The sequence below is a fragment of the Microcebus murinus genome, chromosome 26, assembly GCF_040939455.1.
Source record: "Microcebus murinus isolate Inina chromosome 26, M.murinus_Inina_mat1.0, whole genome shotgun sequence".
Taxonomy (NCBI): domain Eukaryota; kingdom Metazoa; phylum Chordata; class Mammalia; order Primates; family Cheirogaleidae; genus Microcebus; species Microcebus murinus.
This window is the reverse complement of record NC_134129.1, coordinates 6,241,633-6,257,500: the sequence shown is the minus strand read 5'-3', so window position 1 is coordinate 6,257,500 and position 15,868 is coordinate 6,241,633. Positions and strand designations below refer to the sequence as shown.

Below are 15,868 nucleotides of genomic sequence, written 5' to 3'. Positions count from 1 at the left end.
GCAGCAATAACCAGACATATGACTTATGCAACCATAAGTCAAGGAATGCCCAGAGCCACTAGAAGTTGTAATAGGCAATGAAGGATCCTACCCAAAAGCCCCCCAAGGGAGCTAGCCCTGCTGACACTTTGATTTCATATTTCTGTCCCCCAGAACTGTTAGAGAATAAGTTTCTACTGTTTTAAGCTACTTAGTTTTGTGGTAATTTGCTATGGCAGCCATAGGAAACTAATACAAGTACCAACATTTATTGCAAAATTATGGAGGTTAAAGCATTATGTATCGTCACAATGAAAAACTAGCTGAGCAATGAAAGAGATTAGCCCAGAAACATCCTGATTCATATATGAAAACATGATTTGTGGCAGAGGCAGAATGGTAGATCAGCATTTTTTCATATGCTCTTTGGCCATTTGCCTATCTTCTTTTGAAAAGTTTCTGTTCATGTCCTTTACCCACTTTTTAATAGGGTTGTTTGATTTTTTCTTACTGATTTACTGAGTTCTATATAGATTCTAGATGTCAGCCCTTTATCAGATGTATAGTATGCAAACATTTTCTCCCATTCTGTAGGTTGTCTGTTCATTCTAGTGATAGTTTCTGCAGAAGCTTTTTAATTTGATCAGGTCCCATTTATTTATTTTTGTTGATGCTATGATTGCTTTTACAGACTTCAAAAATTCTTTGCCTGGGCTGTTGTCTGTAAGAAGTTTTCCAACATTTTCTCCTAAAATTCTTATGGTTTCATGCCTTAAGTTTAAGTCTGTTATCCATCATGAGTTGATTTTTGTAAGAGGTGAGAGATGCAGATCCTGTTTCAGTCTTCTACATGTGGCTATTCAATTTTCCAAGTACTATTTATTGAATAGGGATTCTTTTCCCCAGTATATATGTTTTTGTCTGCTTTGTCAAAAGATTAGATGGCCATATGAGGATGGTTTTATATCTGGGTTCTCAGTCCTGTTCCATTGGTCTATGTCACTGTTCTTTGTGCCAAGAGACTTTTGAGCCGCCACAACTCCCTGGTGGAAGCATGCCCCTGGCAGAAACCTCTGTGGATAGAGAAACCTACCTTCCTCACTTTGGGGTCTAGTAGTGTAAAAGGGGTGAGTAATTGGAGATCCCCCTACCCACCAATGTCACAGAGAGACACATGCCAGCAGGTCAGACACGTGAACTGTGGGGTAGCTCAAGAGCTGGTCTTAGGTGGAGAGGGAATGCACATGGACTGATCAGAGGGGAAAATGCTGTGGAGTTCCAGGGAACAAGTAGTCAGGGTGCATACCCTACCCCCCAGAGAAACTGGGCTAGTGGACAGGGATGGAAAAAGCCTGGCTAGGGGCCTTAGCAATCACATGATTAGCCCCTCCTATCAGTAGCAGCTCTCTGGGCTTGGAGAGATAGCCCTGAACTCCATACCAGCGGCTCCCCATAGCAGCTGGGTAAGTCACCTCTGAGCCCCTTGGGGGTTCAGCAAAGCTCCTCATTCAGTCTCTTGCATCCTAGCCATAATCTATCTTGCTCCTTTCCCACCTCAGGAGGTATAGGGAGGGAGCTACCCCTGGAAGCTACAGGGTCCCTCCCAAAGCTTGGGGCATTTGTATACCCCACTTAGGAGACCAGAGCCTACCACAGGCACAAAATATTACCTCGGCAACTGGCTCCTCCACACAAACTACAATCAATAACAGCAGAAACAACCCCACAGGTAAACATAGTGACTTCCATCTCAAGCTATTAGGGAATACTAGATTCACATCCACAAGTACAATCCACCAGCTCAGAGATTAAGCTCGGGACCAAATTCACTGCACTCTACTGGGAAGAGGAGAAGACAACAAGTCAGAGGTAATCCAAGAGATGCATCTAACCTCTAACACATCCCAAAGGTAACTGAGGACCAGCACTCCTCTCCCCAACACTGTCTGGAATCGATCTTTGGGGACTCGGAGATAGGGACATAAAGCAGTCCTATCACCCTTAGTTCTTGACCAAGAGGCCAGATGAGAAAGAATCAACAACAGAACTCCAGAAACATGAAAAATCACAGCCAAAAATCATCCCCAAAAGAAATCAGTAACTCCTCACCAATGGATACCAACCTAAATGAAATGGTTAAAAATGACAGATGAAGAATTTCAAATATGGGCTGTAAGAAAGCTCAATGAAATACAAGAGAAAATAGAAATCCAACACAAAGAAGCTACAAAAACAATACGGGAAATTAATGAAAAATGCTCTAAAGAAATCAAACTGTTAAAGAAAAACCAAACAGAAATTCTGGAAATGAAAAATTCATTCAAGGAATTTACATAACACAGTAGAAAGCCTTAAGAATAGAAACATCTTTTAATTAAAAAAGATAGTGCCGGCCAGGCATGGCGGCTCACGCCTGTAATCCTAGCACTCTGGGAGGCTGAGGCAGGTGGATGGCTAAAGGTCAGGAGTTCGAAACCAGCTGAGTGAGACCCCGTCTCTACCAAAATTAGAAAGAAATTAATTGACCAACTAAAAATATATATACAAAAAATTAGCCAGGCATGGTGGCGCATGCCTGTAGTCCCATGGTCCCAGCTACTTGGGAGGCTGAGGCAGGAGGATTGCTTGAGCCCAGGAGTTTGAGGTTGCTGTGAGGAAGGCTGACACTGTGGCACTCACTCCTGGGCAACAAAGTGAGACTCTGTCTCAAAAAAATAAAAAATAAAAAAGATAGTGCCTATAGCTAATCATAAAGAATCATATTAATACAGTGTCCTTTCTATTCAGCCGTTAATTCTTTGTTTCAGAATAGTGTTCATAAACTTAAAGGACTAAAATCTTGGCTAATATACTGGGATTTGCTAAACAAATCTATGGTGTCCATAACCATGCTTTTCATGGGAGAAAAAATGGAAAACTACTTTATTTGACTTTCTGCCTGATAGCTTAGGATTTAGGCCATGCAATATAATTAAAAAATTAGATATGCCTTAATAAATACATAAACTATCAAGGGAAACCAAAATATTTTAGGGCATAACTAAATTTAAGGTTGATATCAAGAATTATAGACACATCACATCTGTTTATACAATCTGATCCTTAAGTGCTTTCAAAAACAAAATATACAAAATGATAAGGTGAGTGTGGCAATTCTATATTCATACGTTAAAGAAGGTTAAAAAAAATGAACCAAGAAAGATAAAATGAAGAGTTAAAAATAGGGAAAACATTTGTTTCAACCAACAATTTTCTTAGGAGCTAGCTGCCTACTCTAATCTACTATGTACATGTTATGGTGTACAATATTATTGTATATATTTAACATATATTAAGTCACTTAATCCTCACAATTGTATGACCTAGATACCATATCATCTTCATTGTACAGAAGAAGAAATTGAGGCACAGAGACTATTTTCCTATAATACATTCAAAGTGAGGCAGAAAGACGCATTCATAAACATTTAAAATTCTGTTGAGCTCACCATTCTCTCAATCTGACGACTTCTTTCTGTAAACTCCCTTGAGGATTTCACTCCATAATTTTCTTTGTATTTGATATTTGTGACTTTAAAAGAGCCAAGATAATAGAATGACCTATCATCTGAAAGGTAAAATAAGCAAAAAATTCATGGTTAAAGGTAATCAGTTCCTGTCCCTCCACTTCTTCTCTACTCCCACTAAATAGGCTACTATAATACAGTTTATTTCTACATAGTGCAAAAATTATTGCAGATGCTTTTCAAATATTGTGTAATTTTATCAGTGCAGCCAGCTAAAAGAGAACATTCTGATACCAAAGTACACTTACAAAATACTCCATTTACAGAAATCAAAATGTTCATTAAATTGGACATATAACATACAATGGAAAGTAAATATTGAAAGCAATCACTGAAAGTCATGTAAAAAATCAATTTCCTCAAAGAATTGCTAACATAGGTATATCATACAATATCTAAGCTGTATTATGAAGATATATTGAATAAACTATCAATTTTTTTCTATGCTACTGTTAAACTTAAATAGAAGTCTGTATTTATTGTTTTTGCTTTCTTTTTTTCTCATTCACTTCTTAATTCTCCATAATCTACTCCTACCACACCACTTAGCCTGTTATTGTCAAAGACAACAATTGTAATATGTAATGGTCACCTTTTTTTGATTTTTTTTGTGTTTTACCCCTTCATTTCTTTACAGCGTTAATCATGTTCCTTGAAACCTCATCTTTGACTTTATGAAGCCATCTTCTAGTTTTCTTTCTTTCTCCCTGGGCCCCTTCTCAGTTACATTGGAGAATTCTTTATTTCCACTCTTAACCTGGGTATCCTAAGGTTCTACTTGTTGTACTCAACACTTGCTGATCTTAACTGGGATGACCTTAACCCATAACTATTTGTTAGTGACTCTAAATTTTTATCTCCAGACCAAATCTTTGTTGTGAGTTTCAATTCTATACCAACTGACTTCTGGAGGCTGTTGTTCTCACATTCAATAGGCACCTCAAACAGTATTTCCAAAGTAAAATAATCATTTACCTCTTCTTTTAAACTTGCTTCATTTACTGTATTTGCTATCTTTGTGAACAGCTCTATCATCTACACCAGGCGTCCTGCAGGCCACATGCAGGTGGATTTTGCCCATTTGTTTTTTTTTACTTCAAAATAAGATTATGTGCAGTGTGCATAGAATTTGTTCATAGTTTTTTATAGACTATAGTCCGGCCCTCCAGCAGTCTGAGGGACAGTGAACTGGCCTCCTGTTTAAAAAGTTTGAGGACCCCTGATCTACAGAGTCTCCCAAGGCTTGACTTTATCCTCGTTTTAAACATCCAATTCATCTTTCAGCCTTTAAATCCTATGGATGAAACCTATTTAATCTCCAATATCTTTCTCTACACACATGGGGTACACCCGTAATTCAGGTCTTCCTCAATCACCCAGCTGACAACCATCCAAAACAAAATCACATTTCCATACAAAAGAAGTCTCCTCGCTATATTCTCTAGCTCAAATACTGTCATTACAATTTACTTCATTCATCACTCAGACTAGAAATCTTGGTGTAGCCTTCAATCCCTTTCTAATTAATTTTCAGGTACCAACAATGTTATCACATTTAAAAATTTTTTAAATCCATCTTCTTCACAAATTTCACTGCCACTAATGCTCCCGTCCATGCCCTTGTCGTTGATTGCCTGCAAAATCTGTTTTCCAATTAGTATCCCTGCCTCCTCCTGTCCTGTTTTCCTCAAATCCATTCTGCATGTAGTAGCCAGAGTGATCTATTTAAATTGAAAATTTGACAATATTACTTCCCAAATTAAAACATTTCCATTTTTTTTTCCATTGCCAACGGGAAAGGACTCTCAACACCCTTCTGCTATGACTTACAAAGTCTTTTCTTGCCCTGAATCCTGCTCACCTCTTCGGCATATTCTTTGCCATTATTTCTCTTAGGATTTAGGTTAAAACCACAGCAACCAGTTTGCATCTGTCTGCATTCACTATGCTGTTTTCTTTCCTTAGGATTTGCTTCTGCTACTTCTTTCCCTTTAAATTCCCTTTCTTAGAAATGTCCTTCTTCCAGACTTCTCTACTGCCTACATCCTATCCATGACATCACCTCCCACGAGAAATGTCTCTGGAGTATCCAGATTAAGACGGGGCTTACCCAGCTGTGCTGCTGTACCAACTTGTAAAGAGCTCTACTTTGCAACGGCCACAGATCTTAATGGCCTGTGGATTTTAGTCCATTGGAATGTCAGCTTTTAGAGGGACGTGTTAAGCTATTATTACAGTAACAGAGGAGGCAACATTTCAGATAATATTAGTAAAAAGAAAACTACTTTTAGCTTTTTATAAAGCAATGGATTATTAATTATTTCAATATTCTACATTTAAATAAAAGCATAAGACATCAGACTCTGGTATAAATATTCTGTTTAATTAATTAGATTTTCATTTAAAAACTTTTTTATGTTATAAATGCTATTAAAATCTCTAAAATGAACAGAACTAAACATACATAAGAAACTAAAAATTATAACCCTAATATCTAGAGGTAATTGATGTTATTATTTTGGTTTATGTTTGTACTACTAACAATATTGTTTTACTTGGCTAAAATAGATTGTCACCACCGTTTTATATCTTTTTTTGTTCCACTTACAAAATTAATCCTAGGCATTTTCTTCTTTAAAAAAATACATTTTGTTTATTTGAAGCAGGAAGTTGAGAAATAGGAATCAGAAATGATATTTTACCCTAATATGTTCCATTTTGTTGTTTTGCTAATTTTATTTTAAGATATGCCTTTATTCTTATTTTATGGATGAGTGGATGAATGAATCTATATTTACCAAGTTCCTAACATACACTAGGCTCTATCTAATCAGCTTTCACATGCACTACCTTATTAAATAAAATGAATTCAAGCTACTTCTCCAGTCATATCTTGACAAGATTTCACAAATAAAGTTCTATTACAAAAAGATAAAATTAAGATTATCCCAGAGTAACAGAGTGATCTTATTATCATATACATATCCCAATATTCTCTTTAAGACTTTCCCAGTTGGGCAAAAACATCCTTTGAAATCATGTAGAAATGACTTTAATATATACTTAAATGCTTTTTAAAATGTAAGTTATATATAACATAATTATATTATAGTCACTATAACAAATAGATTATATTAATAGTAATGTTGAACTTTTATATTAATAATACCTATTCTTTATTGAATTTTCATTATATCTTGAGAACATTCTCATATACTACATTTTCATGTGGTATTTATTGAGTTTCTATTATACGTTTGGCTCATTTCACCAGTGAGCAACTTGAACACTAAAGAGGTTTATACACAAGGTCAATTAGGAAGCCATTTTAGAAATCCAATTTATTAATGGCAAATATTTATGAGAAATCACTATATACCATGCACTGTGCTTAAGACAAATGGATCATTTAATCTTTACAATAAATTTCTAAAGTAAAAATAATATCTCTTTACATGATGTTGAAGCTTAGTAAAGTAGAAGATTAGCTTGTCAAAGATCACTCAATTAGGATATGATGTACCTGAGATTAAATCCAAAGTTCATTTGACTCTAAATTTCATGGAAAGGTAAAATCCCTATATTCCTGGAAGTGGATCCAGTCCTCCAGAATGAGAAGACAAATGATGCCATCCCAATGCAGGCTTTACTCTTTAGGTTGTTAAGAAACCAAACTTTAAAAACAGCATTAGAGCTTTATAAAATTGTGTTTATGGATTTTGTGAAAATATAATTCTAAATACTAAATTCTTCAAAATATTTGCAACTCCCTAAAGCAGATTTTTTTTACCTCATAATAAATAGTCCTGAAAAAATTAATCTGGGTCATGAAAATGTTTGTTAAAAATTGGCTGGGCGCGGTGGCTCACGCCTGTAATCCTAGCACTTTGGGAGGCCGAGGCGGGCGGATCGCTCAAGGTCAGGAGTTCGAAACCAGCCTGAGCGAGACCCCGTCTCTACCAAAAATAGAAAGAAATTAATTGACCAACTAAAAATATATATACAAAAAAAATTAGCCGGGCATGGTGGCGCATGCCTGTAGTCCCAGCTACTCGGGAGGCTGAGGCAGGAGGATCGCTGAGCCCAGGAGATTGAGGTTGCTGTGAGCCAGGCTGACGCCACGGCACTCACTCTAGCCTGGGCAACAAAGTGAGACTCTGTCTCAAAAAAAAAAAAAAAATATATATATATATATATAATTTACTATATAATTCCAGTAAAATTAAAAGACAAAATGATAAAAATAAAAAAACGAACAAAACAAAAATAAACAAAAATAAATTTAAAAAATAAACAAAAAAACATAACTGCAAACTCAATGTTTGAAATTTTTTTAGCTAATGCCATATTTCATGTGAATGGTGGTAGTGGTTGTGATTTTTATTCACTAGTCTTAAAAGATTCTCACATAAGTTATGATGGTTTCATTATTAAATATATATATAATTTTTTTTTACTGGCAGAAGATGTTTGCAACATATACAACTAACAATGGAAATCTATGTATCTATACATACATACATAGATAGCACATGTGTGCCAAGATACCACTATGAGCCTTTTTATACATGTATTAATGTTTAAAATCTGGGATGACCACAATGTCCATGAACACTTGAATAGATAAGTAAATGATGGCATGTATTAGACAATTATGAATATTAGTCAATTATGAAAATAAGTGGACTAAAGCTACTTACAACAAGGTGGATGATTTCTGCAACAATGTTGAGTAGAAGCAAGCCTCAAAAAATATGTGCAATGCTGTTATATATATTTAGTGTTCAAATAGGATTTCATTTTTTAAAATTTTACTTCTCTTTGATAAAAAAAAAATGAAGATCCAAAAAGAAATCCCAAGGATAAATAAAAACACATTATTATCAACCTTTTCATTGCAACGAGTAATAAGAAGTTAAAGACATGAATTCTATTGAGCACTTAATGGTCAACTAATAATTCAGAAATTATGTTTTAAAGTAGCATAAAAGATTTTATGGACTTGTAAATATAAACCTGACAAAGAGAAAAAGTAGCTTCTGACATCTAAGAGGTAGCCTGGTACTATCACCTGGGTCTTGGTATTCCATAGAATATCAATATCAGATAAAGCCATTCTGTGATCATAATAAATCAAGACAAAAACAAGACTATTTCATAATGTCTGAACTCAGAGACAAGAACATTGTCCAAAAAAAAAAAAAATGAAACAGAAAAAACCACCACCACCTATTTTGGCCAATGAATGACTGCTACTTCTCTAACAGTTAATTACAGCTTTAGCCTCACTTCATTGCTCGTCTTCTAGATAGGATTAAGATATCCATTCAGAGCATTATCCCAGATTTCTGACAGTATCCAATTCAGAGAAAGGACCCAGTTACTTCAATGCTCCCCTAAATCATCTAGCACAAGCCAAAATATTATAATGCATCCTTTTAAACAATCTCTTACAAAGCAGCCCATGGTTTTCCATGGCATATGCTCTTCTTCCTGCTAAGCAGTAATGAACCCATCTGCAGATGTATATTCCTGGTGATCTTTGCCTGAAGGGCAATGATAAATCAACAATATTCAAAAGCCACTGAATTGTTATATTAATCCTATTTAAAAACTGTTTGTAATGGGCAGTGGATAATTGGCCAAAATCACAATGCAGTGAAAGCTGATTATTCATAATTGTTGAGTCTTTAGAATAAAAATAAGCTCATCAAATACATTTCAGTCCTGCTGATGTGACTTTTACCACTAAGTCTGCTAAAATCCTTATTTGCACTTGACTATTTCACATATTTGATTATTTTTACTCTCTTGCCTTTCAGATCTACTCATTTAAAATCTTTAAAATAATATTGTAAAAATATTTTTCTTCTTTTTGCCCTGGTTAAAACAATGTGATTTCCTTCACTGACTTCCTTATGCTATAAAACTGTGTATGTTACTTTTAAAAACTGTGTATCATTTTAGATGCCTGTATTTTTTCCACTTCTACTTATTTATCTTTTGTTATAGTCCATCAATTTATTCCTTTTTTTACTAAAAGTCCATCTATTCTTTTTTTTTTTTCTTTTTCTTTTTTTTTTTTTTTTTTTGAGTCAGAGCCTCGCTTTGTTGCCCAGGCTAGAGTGAGTGCCATGGCGTCAGCCTAGCTCACAGCAACCTCAAACTCCTGGTCTCAAGTGATCCTCCTGCCTCAGCCTCCCGAGTAGCTGGGACTACAGGCATGCACCACCATGCCCAGCTAATTTTTTCTATATATATTAGTTGGCCAATTAATTTATTTCTATTTATAGTAGAGATGGGGTCTCTCTCTTGCTCAATCTGGTTTCGAACTCCTGACCTTGAGCAACCCATCCACCTCAGCCTCCCAGAGTGCTAAGATTATAGGCATGAGCCACCGCTCCCGGCCTAAAAGTCCATCTATACCTAGGAAACTCTTCAGTTATCTGGATAGAATGTACTAGTGATAGATCTCTCAAATCCTTAAATGCTAACCTCTGTGTTAGTTTTCAGGGTTTTTTTCTTTTTCTTTTTTTGAGACAGAGTCTCACTCTGTTGCCCGGGCTACAGTGCCGTGGCATCAGCCTAGCTCACAGCAACCTCCAACTCCTGGACTCAAGCGATCCTCCTGCCTCAGCCTCCTGAGTAGCTGGGACTATAGGCATGCACCACCCATGTCCGGCTAATTTTTTCTATATATTTTTGGTGGTCCAGCTAATTTCTTTCTATTTGTAGTAGAGATGGAGTCTCACTCTTGGCTCAGGCTGGTCTCCAACTCCTGACCTCAAACAATCCTCCCGTTTCAGCCTCCCAGAGTGCTAGGATTACAAGCATGAGCCACTGTGCCCAGCCTCTGTGTTAGCTTTCTATTGCTACTGTAACAAATTACCACAAATTCAGAGCCTTAAAACAACACACATTTATTCTTTTACAGTTCTGGAGGTCAGAGTTCTCATGTGAGTTTTTCAGAGCTAAAATCAAGATGCTGGCAGAGCTGGTTCCTTCTGGAGGCTGTAAGGGGAGAATGTTTCTTGCCTTTTTCTAGAGACTGTCATTCCTTATTTTGTCATCCTGCATCCCATGTCCTGTTCTCCCCTTGCTTTTGTTGTCACATTGCCTTCTTCCTCCTTTGACCTGCTTTCCTCTCTCTTATAAAGACCCTTGTAGCTACATTTAGAACCTATCCAAAGAAATCCAGAATAATCTTCCCATCTCAAAATTCTTAATTTAATGACACCTGTAAAATCCCTTTTGCTGTATAAGGTAATAGTCACAGATCCTGAGGATTAGTGACAGATTCATAGACATTTTTGGGTGGGGTTTGGTCATTATTCAGCCTATGACAATCTCTATGGTAGTTCTTTAAAAAATGCCTTTTTGCCATTATTTTTATCATTCCTTCATTTTTCCTTTTTGAACACTTGCAACATTGTGGATGAAGGGCATTTTAAACACAAAACTACTTCATTACTTTCTAACCTAAAGAAAATGTTAACAAGAAAGATAAAATTGTAGCGGGTAACTTGGCTTATGCTTTTATTTTATGATAGTCCAAGAAATGGATATTATCAATCCCCCAATAAAGTGGGTAAGAAGGTAAAAGCTGGGCATGTTGAACAATATTTCATTTCTTCTTTGGACTTTCAAGTGTAGTTTTATTTATATGATTGATATGAGTGCCTAAAAATTTCAGGCAACGTCTCAATCATTGGTGATTAAAAAGACACAAAGCGAAGACAAAGGTAAATGAATCTCAGTTGATTGTCTTTTGGCTTAACTGTGGCACTATTTTTGCATATATTTAGGAATTAATTCTGAGCATCTTCTTTTCCCTAGTCATGAAACAACCTGTTTTTCTTTAAAAATAATGCTTGATCTTTAGCCCCTTTAAAGATATTTTTTTCAGATAATCCATCTTGTATTGTGAACTTCTCTTGAGGTTACTTATTATATGCTGATTTTGAGAAAAATATGCTGATTCTGAGAAAAATATATTAAACTCAGTCCATGATGTGATTTGTCTTTATTCTGAAGATGATTTTTCATTCTTCTTTTGTGTGTGTGTGTGTGTCTTTCTTTTAGATATGTCTATCAATGTAATATACATTGCAAACTTTACTGGGTAGACATGTAACACAGAGCTCAATGCAAGAGCAAACCATAATTTAACATTAGTAAAAGATTAGTAATTCAAATGTTAATATCATGCAAATGTCATTTTTTCTACAACAGAGAATTTCAAGATACTAAGTCATGGAGTACTTAAGCAATAGAATGTGACCTGGATACTTACCCTCAACAACAAAATGAGTAACAATACCAATTGTAATTCCTATGATTGCTACAATCACCAGTGTGAAAAGAGCTAGCCTTATAGGGTCCCAAAATTGCTGTCTTCTTTGATATTCCACTCGTGGGTATTCAGCTTCTGAAAATTCAACTGGTCTGTGATAATAGAAAGAAAGAAAACAATAAGACAATAAAAAATTCACTATGATTCTACTTTTTGCTTACTTACTATGTTCCTCTATGCAAATAATTTATGCTGCTAAATAATAATGGGGAACTTATCTTGAAAAGAACACTAGATTTAATTTGCATACTTTCTCTCAACACCTCAATCACAGTAAAAGTTTTAGTTAAAGTTCTACTGATGCTGACATTCAAGTGAACGTATCTTCCCACTACTTGGTCTGGCATACTGGCAATTTGAAATTTTGGTAGTGAAATACAAAGAATTGCTTTTAAAAAGGTAAATTATGATTAACACTTCATGTCATTTAAATAAGGGAGCTTTTAGCAACAAAGTTATACAATATTCTCACCAGTTTTACTTGATTAAAAATATTTTAATATGACTATATTTAAAATGATCTTAAAAATTTCTTAATGGCTTACTTTAAAAATAGCAATATTACTTTTGAAGACCTGATCATGGTTCTTTGCATTTTATTACCACCTCCGGGTGAAATCACAAAATGTGCATTATACTTAATAAGACTGCAGTCAGTGCCATTAAACTCTTACTTGTCCCCACTGGTACAGTCCCTCCACTTCCCTAAATATCTTATGCCATTTAGATTATCTTTCTCCAACTTGAAACTTGCCTTTTTTTTTTTTTTTTTTTTGAGATAGAGCCTCACTCTGTTGCCAGGGCTAGAGTGAGTACCGTGGCATCAGCCTAGCTCACAGCAACCTCAAACTCCTGGGCTCAAGTGATCCTCCTGCCTCAGCCTCCCAAGAAGTAACTGGGACTACAGGCATGCGCCACCATGCCCAGCTAATTTTTTATATATATCTTTTTAGTTGGCCAATTTTTTTTTATTTTTAGTAAAGACAGGGTCTCACTCTTGCTCAGGCTGGTTTCGAACTCCTGACCTTGAGCAATCCTCCCGCCTCGGCCTCCCAGAGAGCTAGGATTACAGGTATGAGCCACTGTGCCTGGCTGAAGCTTGCCGTTTTTAATTTTCTGAATCCCCAAAGATGATTCAATATTGGAATATCTTGCAAGTGAAACTTGTTGTAAAAACGCTTATGTTTTTAATTTTTAAAATATACATTTATTATAAACTTGTTTCATTAAATGAGATAATGGAAAGTCCTTATACTAGTACTGACCACATTAAAATAATGTTTTAGAAACTGTTCCGATCCCTAGATGTATAAAGATTTTAAGATATACTCTGCCTTTATGTTCATACTTTAAAAGGGAAGACAGACATGGAAACAAGCAATTATTATTTAGCATGAACTGTACCAAAGTAAGTTTGTACAAGGAGAGAGAGAAATTAAATTTTTGGAGGATTCTGTTAGGAAATCTTATTAAGAAGGTGATATGATTAAAACTTAGAGGAATAAAAGTTCACCAGGTGGAATAAAAGACACAAGAACAGAGAAAATAGCAGGTGGGCAGGGGGAAGGGGGCAGGGATGTGTAACAGTGTTCGTTACTAATACTTAGTATTGGGAATAAAGATATAATTAAAGCATTGCTTCAGGGAGGGAGGAGGAGGAGATGGGTATATACAACTACAATGAGTAAGATGTGCAACGTTTGGGGTACGGACACGCTGAAGCTCTTACTCGAGGGGGAAGGGGAGCATGGACAATATAGGTAACCTTAAATTTTGTACCCCCATAATATGCTAAAATAAATTTTTTTAAAAAAGCATTGCTTTTGCCCTCAAAAAAATGTATGATCTGTAAAATCTGGCCAAGATTGCAAGTTTTTTCCAGCCCTGCAATCCTGGGAAGAGGGTATGGCAGAGCAGGTGGGCTGAGAGCAGCTCAGGAGGGAGTCTCATAACCCAAAGTAAAGAGTTGGAGATTTACTCTGCAGGAGGCAGGGAGCCAGTGAAAATTTTGATCACTGAGAATTTAGAATAATCACACAGAGGTGAAAGAGGATGGGGACTAGGGTGAGAGTGCGGACCTGCAGACCAGTTTAGGGGTCCCTACTGAAGGTCCAAGAGAGAAATGGTGAGGGTCTGGGCTGTGGCTCTCGTGGAGAGAAGAAAATGGCTCCAATTCTTGAGCTTTGGTGAGTGATTGATCAGCTGTGGGACAAGGAAAGGATCAATGGCTCTACTCATCTGGAAGAAGATTTAAAAAAATATTTCCAACAAAGACCTCAGGATTATTAATAAAAGACAATTTGCTGCCTTACACTTGGGTCTAAGCCAGATGTAAAGTATGTGTCTTATGCCCTCTTTAACTCATTTTATTTTAGTTGTGTCACTAATACTTTACGTGATTCTAATAAAAGCAACTGTTAAGGTTAGAACTACAGAACCCAGGGGGTGGAAAAAAAATCAAGAAAATTACTGTGTCCTCATTTGTAATGCCTTCCTTCTAACCCATAACTGAAGTCTCTATTTCCAAAATCTGTGGCAATAGTCTAGATTATTTAGTTTGTAGATATTGTGACTGCTGCAATTATTTTTTATTATTCTTTTCCCCCTAGTCTTGTAAATTTCATTGCTGCATGCTGAACCCTTCAAGAAGCAAGAAATGATAAGAATCAAATTTTACGAAATTTCTGAGATGACAGCCAAGTATCACATCATGGTAACACTGTGTCATTGTAAAGCAGACTTTTTTTTTTTTTTTATCATGGTCATATTTATTTTTAAAATGAGTTTCTTCAGTCTGGTGATTAGCGATTTTTCGGTCTGATGTAACTAGGATGTTGACTTCTCTCCCAGGAAAATTGAAACAAGATTTGCCAAAGACCTATATCTGTGTTTTGAAGTGTACCTGGCGGGAACAGTATGAAGACACCAGGCAATTGCAATGCGGGTAAACACGCGCGTTGGAGAAAATAAGGTCATAAAAACCCAACAAAGTATTCAGAAAATTGTGAAGACATTTGTTGGTTAGGCTGTTGCTGAAAGCTTTTCATGAGCATGGGAAACAAAACAAAACACACTCAAGCCATTCTTAAGTGTGCAATAAACTTTGAAAACTTAGCTATGAAGAGTTGGGTATATTTCTAAATGTATAAAGAGTTCAAGCTTTGAAAAAATGGTTTTATTTTGATGAAATTTAAAATCCCTAAAGCCTTTAAATATTCCTAAATGTTTCTCCTTATTTCTACATGACAATTATTTGGTCCTTTAAATCTAAATATAAGTTGGAGGCTAAATGGAACATTTTAACAGCCTTTTCTTTAAAAAAAAAAAAGAAATTTTATTGTGTATATCTACAGTCTTCATGATGTACTTTAGATCTATAGACCTGTTCATCTTACGTATCTGCAACTTTGTATCCTCTGACCTATATCTCCCCATTTCGTCCTCCCCATAACCCCCTTTTTGTTCTCTGTATATATGAATTTTTTAATATGCCACATATAAGTGAGATCATACAATATTTTTCCTTCTGTATCTGACTTATTCCACTTAGCATAACAGGTTCCAGGTTCACCCATGTGTGGCAAATGGCGAGATCTTGTTCTTTGTTAGGGCTGGATAACATTCCATTGTATATATGGAGCATGGTTTCCTTATCCACTCAACTGTTGGTGGACACTTAGGTTGTTTCCACAGCATAGCTATTGTGAATATGGGAGCACAGATATTTTTACCAGGTGGTAGATTCATTTCCTTTGTGTATACATCCAGAAGAGGGATTCCTGGGCCATAGGATAGTTTTATTTTTAATTTCAATTTATTTTAATTTATTCTCCATGCTGATTTCCATAACGGTGATACCAATCTACATTCCCACCCACAGTGTACTAGGGTTCCCTTTTCTCCATATATTGCCAAAATATACCTCCCAATATATATATATATACACACACACACACATACATATATATAT

General features: G+C 35.8%; 1 protein-coding gene across 1 annotated transcript in view; it reads right to left on the bottom strand.

The window, feature by feature from the left end:
• LOC105869307 (transmembrane protease serine 11F) overlaps positions 1 to 15,333 on the bottom strand; it is a 40,268-nt gene extending 24,935 nt beyond the window's left edge. Inside the window, exons 1-3 of the mRNA XM_075997749.1 lie at positions 15,266 to 15,333; positions 11,839 to 11,990; positions 3,468 to 3,586 (exon numbers count right to left, since the gene is read on the bottom strand). Of these exons, the coding sequence (XP_075853864.1) occupies positions 3,468 to 3,586; positions 11,839 to 11,990; positions 15,266 to 15,333 (339 nt within the window). The remainder of the gene's footprint in view (positions 1 to 3,467; positions 3,587 to 11,838; positions 11,991 to 15,265) is intronic.
• Positions 15,334 to 15,868: the final 535 nt, after the last annotated feature.